The sequence below is a fragment of the Tenrec ecaudatus genome, chromosome 5, assembly GCF_050624435.1.
Source record: "Tenrec ecaudatus isolate mTenEca1 chromosome 5, mTenEca1.hap1, whole genome shotgun sequence".
Taxonomy (NCBI): domain Eukaryota; kingdom Metazoa; phylum Chordata; class Mammalia; order Afrosoricida; family Tenrecidae; genus Tenrec; species Tenrec ecaudatus.
This window is the reverse complement of record NC_134534.1, coordinates 19,902,590-19,917,462: the sequence shown is the minus strand read 5'-3', so window position 1 is coordinate 19,917,462 and position 14,873 is coordinate 19,902,590. Positions and strand designations below refer to the sequence as shown.

The following is a 14,873-nucleotide window of genomic DNA, read 5'->3' as shown; positions in this document are numbered from 1 at the left end:
GGGCTAATGCTGGACTTGTGGGCTTGAGCACACAAAGGTGTACCATACAGGATCTAGAGATGGCGTGTTTTGTTTTTCAGGGATTAAAGGAGAACTGGGTGATATAGGAGACCTGGGCAATCTTGGTAAGACTGGACCAATTGGCAAGAAGGGTAAGCTGAAGTTTACAATTCTACAGTAGTATTTTAAAGCAAATTGAGCATACACTTATTATATACATTAGGTTTTAGAATCCCAAGAAATAATTTATTTCTTCCTTTTAAAACATGATTTCTTTTCTTTATATTTTAGCTATTTCTTCCATGTTTAAGTATTGTTCCTCATAGATCAAGATAATAAAAGCTTCTAGCAAATTTAAAGATAAATGAAGGAATAAAATTGAGCATAAAATTCTACTAGTCTCTATATTATGTTGTCTCCTGTTTGACTACTAATCCTTGAGACAATCCGCATGAGTGCCATGGACCATGAGTCATGTTCGGTAGTGGAAAACAATTATCCATAAAACTCAAGGTAGACAGAGGACAGTGTAATTGCCTTTCCTAATTTGAGTGTAGTAACTAAAATTTCTGCATGCCTGGTCTATGAACAGGATAAGGAACTTGAAGCATCTGTGTGCATATTCTTTGGTTGCCAGGCATGCCCTGGTTTTTCATACAATTACAAGCCAATGTGATAAATGATAGGCAGCCTTCTGTGTGTGGTCCGTTTCTCAGACAGCCCTGCAATGGCAGCATAATTGTTTGTGTCTGATATTCACTGGCACTGTCTCACTTGGTTTGGAGATAGAGAACTTAGTGGGACCCAAACTTTTTGTTGCAAATGACTCACAAACTATTTAGGAAGATGATACTCCCTCGTAAAGAATGGTCATACAGAATAGCACAACTACTGTACAAACCATATATATATATATATATTTATATTCCTCTGGAGGTCATAAAAGAAAGATAACTCTGACTGAGAGAGTAAGACTAAATTGATATAGGTTAGACTAGGAAGAACTGACATATATCTCAAAGATTAAAAACTGTATGGAAATGGGGAGATGATACTCATGCATAAGAAAAACTTGCACAAAGATGCAAATAGGAGGGAGCTCAGAGCCATGGAAATGCATTTGAATATTATGATTTTCAATATGAATTCTATGATGCTGTAGTATTGGTTTATTTCAGCACAGAGTAATGCATTTCTTATTTCTATTCTCAGAATAACTAACTGTTCAATTTTATTGTGCTAAAATACACATCAACAAAATACGTGCTGTTTCAAGCAGCATTCAGTGTGCAATTCAGTAACATTTTAGACCCAGGAGCCATACTCTGCAACCATCACCACTATCCAATAAAACAGAAATGATAACTCTGAATTGAAGTGCATTACACCTTAAACAGAAACTCCACCTTTCTACCACACATGCCTTTAATAACCGCAATAAACTTCATCTCTATACATTTCCTGTTCCAGGCCCAATAGGCCCATCCACTTATCCCCATTTTTAGTCTGACTTATTTCAGTTAGCATAATACTTTTAAGATTCTATCCCCAAAGTATCAGAACTTCATTTCTATTTATGGCTAAATAATATTCCTTTGTATGTTGCCATAATTTGTCTATCATGCATGTGTTGGTGGACACTGGGCTTGTTTGTGTGTGTGAGCTATTGTAAATAGTACTGAAAGCATGAAGATCGACATTCAAGTGTCCGCTTGGCTCTCCATATTCGAGTTCTTTGAGTATATACCCAGATGTGGAATTGCAGTTATGTGATAATCCTATGGAATCTACATGGAATCACTACAAATCAGAGTCCGAGTTGACTAGATGGTAACTGCTTTTTTTTAAATGCTGTAGTTAATTTTGTATATCATTTCTAAGGAATTGGCTGAACCATTTTACATTCCCACCAGTAATTAAGAAGTTTTCTGATTTCTCTATATCTTCACCATTCATTTTTGAAGTTTCCATTTCTTTGATAAGAGCTACCCTACCAATTGCCATCCAGTCAATTTCTGACTCAGTGAGATTACGGGGGGCAAATTAGCACCTCCTTGTCATTTTCATTTGTATTTCCTACGTGACACATGGTGCTGAATATTTCTTTATATGCTTCTATGTTTTAGTTAGTTCTTTTAGTTAATTTTTATATATTGCATAGGTATGGGTACAAACTTACTCTTTTGTGTGCCGAGATTCAGCTGTGTCAGGACATTAAATATTCCTTTTAATAATGTCTTTTTTATTTTTAGTTTTTTAGTATTTTTCTCAAAGAGGGCTCCACAAATGGTCTAAGGTTCAAAACAACCTCATCAAAGGATAGATCTGCTTCTGTCTATATCAGCTTTATATAAGAATTGGTTTAAGGAATGGAAAGTTATAGCCAGAAATTGGAGTGTTGAAACTAAAGATTTCTGAACTGCAGCTGTGTGGGAGGAGGTGAAGCATCTGGGTATTGCTGTCGAGAGGAGGAGGAATATGAGGAGGAGGAGGAATGTGAGTTGCTGCCGTGAACGATGCCAAAGCGAAAGGACTTCAGTCCATTGTCTCTTTCTAGATGGTTCACTTTCGTGGATTCAGTGGTGTCATTTCTGGCTGTGACCCCAATTGGAAGAGGCAGAGTTTGTGATCATGAAATAGGTTGTAACCCTTTTTTATAATTAGACTATATTACGGGACTGGTTGAGACTAGAAGACTCCCTGTGACAATCACTTTAGAACCTTGCTCATAAACCTTGAACCAAACTATTCCGTGAGGTTATCTGGATAACAGATTGATTTGTAAAATAGGCAACGTCATCTGGGACGACTGTGGTTCTTAAAAAGTCATCTAGGTGAGACCAAACAGTCAACACTTACTCAAAAGCAAAGATGTGACTTCACAGGGGCAGTAAAGCTAGATGGTTAGAAACAGAACAATCAGCATGGAATGAATGAGAAGGTTGACACACTGTGAAAAAATGGAGCCAATGTCACTGAACAAACTGGGGAAACTGTTAAAAAAGAATCTAATTTGTTGTGTAAACTTGCACCGAAAACAATAAAATATTGTCATTTAAAAAGTGGTGGGGAGTGTCCCACTGGAGGGTGGAGGCAAGGAAACATCAAGATTTCTTAGCACAATTGTTTGATCTTAAAGTAGATGAACTTCCAAAAATGTGGAATACCTGCAGCAGAGTTAGCTTTCTGTATGACCTTCAAGTCAACTCATCCTTCAAGTAGCCTCTATTCCAGGACCCCTAACACTCTCCTCATTGCCATGGCTGATTAATTTGTATATTTCCCTCGAGGCAGGGAGCATCCAGTGGGAACAATAAATGGAGGATTGACTGGGTCTATCTGCTTAAATGAACTTGGTGTGAATGCTGTCTTTCTATCCATTTTATCCTAGAAATCTTTTTATAATAGAAACTTTTAAATGTTTGTGAATTAAAGGCGAATGAATGAATGATCAAAACACTATTTCTTATAACGTAGACCTTTTATTGCCTACTTTTTATTCCTTTATATACCCCTTTGCTCCACCATCCACTTTCATCATTGGGTCCTAAGAATTCCTTCTCCAAGATGTCCCAGCACAATTTATGAGCGTGTCATGGAACTTGTAAAAAATGGAGGCACAATGTTCCAGCTCCCCGGGATTCATTTCACTTCTAATCTGTGCTTTGAAATGCTCTGTCCCCATCTTGTCAAGGGCCCTTTCAAATCTTTCATCGATTCAGATCAATCTCAACTTTGGGGGCTGACCTTAGTGTTGTCACTTGCATGGATGAAGTAGCTTTCTGGATGTCAATATTTCATTTTTAGGGATAAGAAAGCAGAATGATTTAGGATAGGTAAATCCAATCTCATAGCATAATAACTGTTTTTACTGAAAGGTAATAGTCCTTTGACACTCAAAGCATTGTGATTTTGTCTTTCTTTGTTTATAGGCACGCTCTAATCTTTCAACCTAAGACAGTTATTACCGGTATGTTCCCACTAGTGTGCCAAAATAAGTTTTTGTGGGTAAATTTAAACCAGAATTGGTTTCCAAGAAAAGGCTATTCTAAGTGCAAATCTTCCATGCACTGGCTAAGCCTTTGTATGAATTCCCTTACTGTAGGTGTGATTTAAGGAGGAGAGGCTGCATTAACTGAGCCTCCGCTACCAGTTGAGTCCTGTGCCAATCCCTTGATATAAGATAACATTATCTGATATATATTCTATAGTGATTTTATGTATTATTTTTTCCATTTAAAAATGTACATGCAGAAGCTTTCAGAGATTAAGTGCTATCTGCTGAAGATTTTCAAGGCCAAGTTCAAATCCCATCTTCACAGAAGTGTCATAAGGAAGCCCTCTGACTGGAACACAAGCTCTTCTGGCTCCCTCCTAAAATGGTATCTCTGTTCAATGTCCTCCACATTCATCACAGACCATTGTCACATGTTTCATCGTTGTCTTGTTCCAATGAAGTGCAAATTCTGGGCCTCCCCCATGCACATTTGAACTCCACTCTGCATTCCAAGGACCCTCTTCTGTGTTTGGGGAACTCAAGGATGCCTGGCATGTCTGTAAGGAAAGATGCCCACATAAATCTTTTTAAGACATCTTGGGAAATTCTTGAAGCCTAGTACATATCTTTCTTTTTTTTTGGTTGAGAGCACTGAGCAACAGTGAGCAGAGATGAAATAGCTAAGGGATCTCCTTAGTACAGGACTTTAGAGTATCTTCCAAGTTTTTGGTACAGGACTAAGTATCTTCCTGTTTTTGGTATAGGACTAAGTATCTTCCTGTTTTTGGTATAGGACTAAGTTTGGCAGAACCTCAATTCTTACTCTATCCCCTCCACATGGTCTCTTCAAGGTCATCCTGAACTCCCTGCCTACACCAACTTCCGTCAAGGTTATGTCCTATACCTCTTTCTAGCTCAGATGACCTTGATCCTGTAGTCAGCCCTCAGAAGTTTGTTCTGTATTCTTTTTCTAGATCATAGTTGAAGCATGAATTCGGGTTTACTTCCTCAGGGTATTATGCCATTTTGCATCGGCAGAACTTCAGCCAAACGTTTCCTCTTGTGAATCCAAATTTTTGTTCTCAATGATTGTGTCTGATATGAGTTTCAAGGACTTATTTTAAAGTTGAAAAAAACATCTTTTTTTCCCTTTTCTTTCTCTTTGCTTTAACAATCTTAATTCTGCTCCAGTTGTTTTGTGGGTTCCTCTGACTAAGGAAATGATCACATCCCAGAAAAAGCAAAAGTCGATATTTCAGAAGGCTATGGGCGATGGCGTCTTGTATTACCAATATTTGCATACATCACATCTCTTCTAAAAAGTATAACCCCTATCAAGACAGAAGTTAAATTGGTTTCTTTTAGAGCCTGTCAAAGTCCGTAGCCCTTTGTTTTACAAGGAGTAACTAAATAGTAAATATTTGTTAAATTGAGTTGGAAACTGTAATATTTGTTGTTGTTCCTTTTGAATCCAAGGGCAAAGGATGACAGAATAACTTGGAGCCTCATACATATACTGACACTGATATGCTAATCATTTGATCCAGATTTGTAAGACAAAACTAACTTTAAAATAAAAAACAAGCTGAGGATTGCATTACCTATGTACTCGAGGATATGCCGATCTGCATATCAGCCGAGGCACCTAATTTGACTCCACAAAACTGTATTAAAAAGTGCTGAAAAACTCGGCTTGAACACGAGCATAGAGGGATCCTGTTGAGAAGGCCACATCACGCACACATGTTAGGGCAGGCAAAGAGCTCTGGTGGCCAGCAGTTACGCAGCAGCCTGTAACCAAAGAACAGCAATGTGAGCCCAGCAGCCCCTTCACAGGAGAAAATAACTTAGGGACCTGCTTCAGTGACGATTACAGCCTGGGGTGGAGCCCTGTGAGGTAGTTGGGCCCTGGCCTGCAGTGTCACTGTGGGTCACTATAAGGATGCCATTGATCAGGTCCAGCTCGCGGAGAAGCTTTGGGACAGAGCAGAACTTCCTCGTAAGATTCCAACCCTGCGATTGTCATCCAAGCCTCTCATTTTTATGCAAGCATGCTGCCACGTCTCTCTCCAGCAGCGTGGCCGGCGTGTTCAAACAACTGTTCTTTTTGTATGTCCTTTACAACACGGATACACAAAGTAAATACACGGTCCCTTCTCTATCAATCTAGAGTTCTTCAGCGCCTCCGCATAAATGATGATAACTCAGTTGTCTTCCTTACTTCAGCGCTTACATCGAATCCCTGGCATGAAACCACAGGATGCAGGTTGGGAATATTTCCAATGAAACGTCAGTATTGTTTCCTGAATTCTAAATGTAAAAGATGTTGTCTGTCCTCCGTGAGACCAGTTGGCCCAGTGGCTCCATCAATGGGCTCACACATCACCACGGAGCGTGCCACAGGCCTGGGCAGTGTTTCCTTCTGTTTCCCATCGGGTCGCTGTGGGTCAAACTTGACTGGACAGCACGTAACAAGAACAACAACCTGAAAGAATGCACCCTCGTGCTTCATTGTTCATTTTGTCCCTGCTGTCTCCTCAGGTGACAAAGGGGACAGGGGCGTGCCTGGCATCGCTGGAGGAAAGGGCAAGGCAGGTATGATCTGACCCCTCTTCTCTTGATTTCTGTCTAGCACCATTCCATTTGTCTTCAAAGTGAGCAGTCCCATACATGCCTATTCTGGGCAAACGGTGTACCTGGCCCCTCTCCCAAAGGCTGGAGGTTCAAATCCCCCATAGGAACCTTTCGAGAAAGACTTGGGAAGCAAGTTCTGAAATGTCAGCCACTGACAACATCCGCGAGCACAGAGTTCCTCTGACACACCGAGGGTTGCCGTGACCCAGCATGGGCTCACCCACCCTTGCTATTGTTCTAGAGTACAGTGACAGGGAGAGTCCTCGCAGGGCAGTCTGATACCCTGGAGGTTCATTTACTAACCTGAGGGCAAGGAGGGAACTTTCCTCCCCATCCACCCAGGGATATTTCACATTCCACCCTCTCAAGCTTCCTGGGAGGAAGCAAACCCACTTCTAGCAGGGAGTAGCCCTCATTCTTCTGATCCAAGAGAAAGTGCAAGAGGGCTGAGCAGAGGGCTTGCATCAGCATGCCTTACATTCCAGTGACACCTCAACCCAACACAGGCCAGCTGTTTCGCCAGCAGCAAACCAACCGACCAGATCCAGAAAGTCTCCCACCATCATCACAGAGCATGTTCCAGCAATGTTCTCCCTGATTCCTGAAGATGTGTCCTTGTCATTTCAGGGCTACATGGCATAGTATCACTTGTTTCCATCCACTGCGGTGGCGTGGGGGTTCATTCGAAAGACTCTTTCCGATTCTTTATGTTGAACAGAGGTTAAAATAGTCGAGGAACCCCTGAGCGGTGCAAATGGTTAAGGCACTCAGCTGCTGGCTGAAAAGTTGGAGGTCCAAGCCCCCCTTGGGAAGCACAGCCAAGCAGTCCACTTCAAAGAAATCAGTCACTAACAGCCCTACAGAGAACACTTCTACTCTGACACACGTGGGGGCCCCCTGGGCATGGGGCCCAAGTGACAACTAGCTGGTGACCAGGGATACATAAAGCCACAGGCATATTTATATGTTTGTTCATTGGCGCGGAGCTTATTTTCACTCTCATGTTGCCAATCAAAACAGCAAGCAGAAGTGTTTGCATAAAGCAGTTATTCAGCAGAAAAAGAGAGGGCCGTTTGAATATCCTAACAACTCCTTCTCAGTCAAGTTAATGCTAGCAGGTGGTTCAAAAGGCGGGTGAGCACAGGAAAACAGAAGGAATTAGCATCCTGGCCAATCCATAGATGGGAATAAAGAGCTACTGACATTATAATTTGCATCTCCTCATCCGATTTGACTTCAGCCCTTGAATCATACAAGCATGCTCCCAATGGACAGCCAGAATTGGTATTTGATTTAAATCATGTCAGGTTTCTCTATCTTGGGAGAATTGGACAAGCCAGAATGACGCAGCAAGAGAAGAGAGGACAGGTGAGAAGTGTCGTTGAAGCAAACTGGAAAGACTTGTTCCTGAGATTAGGCAACATGTTCCAAGTTCAACAAAACATGGTAGCTGGTTTGTACCATGTTTGCAGTGCTGGGCCATATTCACTCCCCCTTTTCCAAGTGCGGTTTATTACTGTCCTTTAACTCCTTCAACACACATGTGAAGGTATCCCTCAAGTTTCTCAAGAAAATGTACATTGGAAACCTCGTTTCAAACAAAAGACAGAAAAATGGTAGCCATGCATAGAGAGATGTAGCCAGGCAGCATTTGGGGGAAAGATAATGCTCTTAGTAAGTTGTCTGTCTGCATGTGTTTCGTTATAAACGTATAGTTTTTTCAGTTGTTTTTTTACAACCATTGAAAAGGCACTGTCTGTGACTGTGGAAGGTACCGAAAAGTTGTTGGACAGCTCGACATTAGTGTGGCTAGACTAAAGACGTCCATGAAGTTCGTCAAGAATGGTGAGCGTCCTCCAGTTTCCTTCGTGCTCTGTCTACCTCTTTGGGTCTTTCGACGCTAGACATTCCGCATCCTTAGCAAGATGCACCCAGCCTTGATCGTGTCACCAGTTCAAAGGTTTTTCAACATGCAGAGTAGACACTGATACTCTGGAGGAACGTCAAGGTCACTATTTAGAAGGCGCTGGGATATGTGCTCTGTGACACACTGATTAAACTCTCAGTAGTCAATCAACAGTGCAAACCCACAAGCTGCTCCTTGGGAGAAAGATGTAGCATCTGCTTCAGTACGGATCATAGCCTTGGAAACTCTTTAAAGCAGTGTCCTCAACTTGTGGGTCATGACCCTCTTGGGGGTCACATGACCCTTTCACAGGGGTCGCCCGTTTCATAACAGTAGCAAAATTACAGTGTGTTAGCCAGGGTTCTCTAGCGAGACAAAACCATACAGTTATGAAGTAGCAACCAAAATAATTTTATGGTTAGTGTGGGCGGCGTCACCACAACATGAGGAACTCTATTAACGGATCGTGGCATTAGAAAAGTTGAGAGCCATTGCTATAAAGCCAAACATTAAACCCACTACCGTCAAGTCAATTATGACTTATAGTGATTTATCTATAAGGGCTTTGAGACCGTAACTCTTTATGGGACCAGGTAGTCTCATTTGTCTGCTGCAGAGTGACCAGTGGGTCTGAACCACTGCCCTTGTGGTTAGTAACCAAACACCTAACCCAACAGCACCGCCAAGGCCTATGGGGCAGTCCTGCTTTGTCCTATAGGTTCGCTATGAGTCCAAACCAGCTCAAGGGCCATATTGTTTTGTTTCAGTGCTTATTTTTGTTTTGATTTAATTATATGTGCACTGCTATGAGACAGTGGATGGGAGAAATGAACAGAGTTTGGTGATCTGTGGAAGAGCCCCGGGGTTGTGTGTTGAACTGCTAACCACCAAGTCAGCAGTTCAAAGCTCCCAGTAGCTCCATGAGAGAACGATGAGGTTTTATGTTCACATATAAATTTACAGCCTCAGAAATGCTAGGGAGCAATTCTACTCAATCCTACAGGGTTACTGTGGTTTGGAATGGACTCAATCGCAGTGAATGTTCTGTGCCTAAAGAATGGAAAGGGGCAGCAAGAATTCAGCAGGGTTCGCATTTCAGAATAATGAAGAGGTAATGGTAATCATAGCATATTTCCTAAGCATTCAGAAGAATCCGTGGCTCCGAGCACAATCTCACCGAATTTTCAACCTCCTGTCAAGGGCCATTATTCAGACTCTGAATGTGTGAATTCACCTCCTAGCTGGCATTTGTAACTCCCAAACCGATACTTGAGCTACTTAGACTATTTCTGGACAAGCACAGAGGGTGAAACTTGGAGTGTTCAATGCATGCCACATAGCTGAATGAGGCTGCAGTCTGCCTTCTAGTTTCCGCTCTCCTCACATCAATAAATATCTTTCCCACAGTCTGCTTAGTGCTGCGTGCTGCTTACTTGCATTTTTCACATTTCTGTGTGTGTTTTCTGTTTGGGTTGGTGGTTTTGTTTTCTCAAGATGGCCCCAAAGAGTAATGTTGAAGGTCTGTCTAGTATATGTAAGCACATGAAAGTTATGATATGCTCTGTTGGGGAAAGTAGTTGTGTTTTATATCCCTCATCCAGCCATGAGTTACGATTCTGTTTATAGCAATGAGCTCAATGTTAGTGAATCAACAATGTGTGGTCAATTAAATGTTGATCAGTACCACATACATTCACATACATAAACAAAAACTGATTTATATTTGTATATTGATTTGTTGGCGAAAACAAAGTAAACAAAGGCTCATAGGAACCTGACTAGGGGCAATGGTTCAGTATTCGTTAATTGAATGTCTGTGACATTTTAATAGAACATATCTACTATGAAGAGTAATCTACTGTATTTTCTATGATTAAATTGAAATTTCAGAGATTAAGCTGCCCAGATACAGAACTAATGAGCAGGGGAACAAGGATATGAATATGTTTTTTTAACTTTTCTGTCCATAATACAAATCAGTATTAATTTGAAGTATTTCCCTCGTTTTGCAACTTCCCCATATTGGTTACTATTATCTCTTATCTCTCAAAACCCAAACTTACTGTCCTCGAGTCAATGCTGACTCATAGCACCCCAATTTAGGTTTTCTCGACTGTAACTGTTTACATGGATAGAAAGCCGTCTTTCTCCCAAGAAGCTGTTGATGGTTTTGAACTGCCAACCATGCTGATCACAGCCCAACAACCACCCTACTACCAGGGCTTGTAGTCCAGCCATCTTTGCTGTTAGTTATTGGAAGGCCACAGATGCCATCTTGTGTTCATCCTCATCTTGTAATATAAGAAGCGTAGGGAACACTGGGTGTTAATTAGCTTCCTATTTATAGCTCCAATTCTGGCCCATGCCTAAGATATCTTCTCTGAAATGCCTTGGAATGTCATGAATAAATTAGACTCCAAAGGTTTAGTGAGGAGCAATCATCCTTAAATGCTATAGTGGCCCCAGATTTCTTTGTGAGTTTAATTAAAGTTATGGCCCATAAAATGTCTCTGTAGAGGCTCCGAAGCCCCACATGTAGATCCCATATCGTGAGTGCAGGACGATTCCGAGTGCTCAGTTCTGCCTGAAGCTTACTCTGAACCTCATCTTCCTCTTGTACTTGCAAAGATGTGCCAATGACCTCAATCTATAGACATCATTGCAGCCAGGAGTTGACCCTAAAGGGGACCCTACTCTGTGTGATCCATCTGTCAGTTCACTGAGCTCTTATCATTCCCTGAAATGTTCCTGAAAGTAAGGCTACAGAGTTGAAAAGGTCCTTTCAAGACCGTTATAGCTTATTAGGAGAGAGGCAGAAACACGGGGTTAGGTAAGACCACGATGGTTGATAACAAGGGGGAGGTAGAAGAGACAACAGCAATGTAGGAAAAGAGTGTACAGTAGCCCCATTTCTGTCCAGGAGCATTGGGAAGGTTTCCTATAACATTGAAGGAGTCTGAGCTCTGATGGAAAACCAGACATTTTTAAGATAAAGAATCTGCAAGAATACTTTCCTGGCCTGGAAATAAGGAGGTGGGAGAGAGGAAGACATGCTCAGGGAAGTACAAGTATGGCTGCGGCATAGCCTAGGATGGAAAAAGAAAGAGATGAGTTGTGTGGTTGTTTGTGCAACAAATTTGTATCATAATAGCTCTCTGCTAGACAGCTGCTTTGGAAGTTGAAGGCAGGCAAGAACGATATATTGTAGAAGAAATTAGGCCAATACCTACCTCCTAATAAGATCTTGCAAAGTAATTGTTGAATGCGAAGTGATTTGAAACCAAACACTATTATTTCTTTTCATTTTTCGTGATATGTAATCATGTCCTTTCTTTTTTCTATGCCAAGTCATAGCAGGGATTAGGGAAACAGAAGAGAAATTCTATTACATCGTGCAGGAGGAGAAGAACTACAGGGAATCTCTGACCCACTGCCGGATCCGGGGTGGAATGCTGGCCATGCCAAAGGATGAGGCTGCCAACACGCTCATTGCTGACTATGTGGCCAAGAGTGGCTTCTTCCGGGTGTTCATCGGAGTCAATGACCTTGAGAGAGAGGGGCAGTATGTGTTCACAGACAACACTCCACTGCAGAACTACAGCAACTGGAAGGAGGGGGAGCCCAGTGACCCCCATGGCCATGAGGACTGTGTGGAAATGCTGAGCTCGGGCAGGTGGAATGACACCGAGTGTCATCTGACCATGTACTTTGTGTGTGAGTTTGTCAAGAAGAAAAATTAGTGCACCGCCTTCATGCTCCATGTTTTATTATTGTCCCGTCCCATTACAGGAATGGGCTCAACCCAATGACGACAATGGGGATGGGCAACATTCGTTCTGTTGTACTAACTTGGCCCGGCACTCATGACAGCAACAATAATCATTGTAGTGTTGGTTTTTCCCCTTTTCTCTCTCCATTCATTTCTAATGACACTAAATTATTTCTGGCATGTGATAAGTAAGAAATGCTAAAATGTGACTAGGAATCTCCATCATCGTGTTCTTCCGTGACAAGCCTGAGCCAGTAGGTTGCCGGGTGCCCTGGAAGGAGAGTGGAATCACCAGTGGGAGAAGGCAATTGCCTGGATGAATGATATCAAACGCCATGCTCTCCTGCTTCTCCCCAGAGCCCTACAGCACTCTCACTGGGACCCACGGATGGTGGACAGCTCACTGGTGACCCTCAGGCTAACCCAAGCAGGCCCAGAGCGTAACACATAGGAGCGCCTTGTGTTAGGAAAGTGTCCATAGGTAATACAAATATATAACCTGCGTGGCTGCTATCCAAAAGGTTGGAAGTTCAAGCCTACTCAGAGGTTCCATGAAAGAAAATTGATCTTCTGAGAAATCAACCTCTAGCATCTTAAGGCACACAGTTCTACTCTGACACCCACCGGGCTGCCGGGAGTCAAAACTGACTCTCCAGCTACTGGTTTTCAGCCGGGGGTTTTATCAGACATGTCAGAATGACTGTATTTGAACCCATGCTTCCCCGTTCTGTGACCAATCATCTACCATAATCCTGTGACAGGATTTCCTTGTGTGCATAAAGAAATGCTTTCCAATGAAATCATGAGATGGAGAACTTCTAGCCTAGTGACTATTGAAGTCCATTTGGACAAGCAGGCGCTCACATACTTCTGGTCTACAGCGTTCACTAAAAGAAGGCCAATCTATTGCTCTGGTCTCTTTCCGAGAGTCCCAAGCTGAATCTCAGTCTCATAGGTAGTACCATTTGGATTTTAGAAAGTGAGAAATCTAGAAATTGAAGGGAGAATAATATTTGTTTTCAATAATATTTGTTTTCTTACTAAATTGTACCTTAACCCCAATATTCACATAGCTCTATTTTATCATTGTCTTCATTTCACTGATATGAACTTTCCTCTCTTTACATTTGGAGGTATATAAAAAGAGTGTAGGAGGGGTATAGAAAAGGCATAGGAAGGTATAGGAGATGTAGGAAGACTATAGGATAAGTATAGGAGGGGTGCAGGAAGGGTTTAGGAAGGGTATAGGAGGGGTATAGGAAATTTCAAAAAGTTCTAGAAACTGGTCAGTGTCACTAATATTAACAAGTCTCTATGTATTCTGTTCTGCGCTCTAACCTGTCTCGCAGTGTGACATTTCACAGAAGACAATTTTCCTTTCACAAATTTTTGCCAAAATAAAACCACACACACATACCGAATGTCCTTTCCAGTCTTGTCCCACCTCAAGAGGACATCAGATTTTAGTTTGGAACATGCCTGGAAGTCAGATTTTTTAAGATAGAAAATGGTACCTCAGACTGCAGATCAAACATAAATGTAACTTTTACTTGGAATTTAAAAATAATTCAAGAAATCTCTAGGTTGCCCCTTTATATGGTGTAGTTCCAGTTGTGGCCCATGGCGTATGACCTGACTGGTTAAAACACTGACAGAATGGCTAATAAAAAAAGGAGAAACAGCTCAACACCTCTGTTCACATTAAACCATCCCTCCATGAGCTTACCTAGGGCAAACTATTTAGCAAATTGAACTTTTAATTAGATGATTTCTGTGACGCCAGGAAGGTTCACACACTTGCATCCTTTAGGGCCCGCAAGGGGAACGTAAGTCAATCAAGTGGTGCAAGCAGGGATTTTGGTGCCCTGGACACAGAGTCCCCTCTAGAGTTGCCACTTGTTCCTGGCTGTTCCCATTTCACTCTGCTTCGTGCTGTATACAGAATGTCCAGAGCTAGAATTGTATCTCTTCATCTTTCGAAATGTTGGCAACCGATCAACTTCTAATACCCATTTTAGGCCACACAAAACTGTCCACAAGCCTAAGCCATCAGGTCTCCAGTTCTCACCTCTGGGGGGAAATCCTGACCATTGTGAACACATCAGCGTCATTTTGTATGAATAGCAGTCAAGATGTCCCTTCAGCACCTTATTCCGTTCAGCTCCATTACAGGAATGGGTTTTGTGTTTGCCCTTCTTCTGGTTACTAAGCCAGTTACCTTGTCTTGTGCCACTCGTTGATTCCAACGCAGACAGTACCCACACAACTGCCTGATAGGTCTTGTTGGTGGCAATCATTATGGAAGCGACCACTGGCTCTCTCTCTCCCACATAGCTACTAGGTCAGTTTGAACTGCCTTCCTTTGGCTAACAGCCAAGTGCTTCACCACGGTGCCAACAGGGTGGCAAGGAAGGCCAGGCACCTACAATTTGATAGGCGAGGCAGTGGATTAATTCCAGAATAGGACACTATCACAGTCAGAATCTGCAGCTAGAATGCCAACCAAGAATGTAAACAGGAGGCCAGAAACATTTGGGGGGAAAAAGGGGGACACCGGGAGGTAGGGA

General features: G+C 42.1%; 1 protein-coding gene across 1 annotated transcript in view; it reads left to right on the top strand.

The window, feature by feature from the left end:
* Positions 1–12,277, top strand: part of COLEC10 (collectin subfamily member 10) — a 49,455-nt gene extending 37,178 nt beyond the window's left edge. Inside the window, exons 3-6 of the mRNA XM_075550582.1 lie at positions 81–152; positions 6,539–6,592; positions 8,381–8,476; positions 11,886–12,277. Coding sequence (XP_075406697.1) covers positions 81–152; positions 6,539–6,592; positions 8,381–8,476; positions 11,886–12,277 — 614 coding nt within the window. The remainder of the gene's footprint in view (positions 1–80; positions 153–6,538; positions 6,593–8,380; positions 8,477–11,885) is intronic.
* The last annotated feature ends 2,596 nt before the right edge of the window (positions 12,278–14,873 follow it).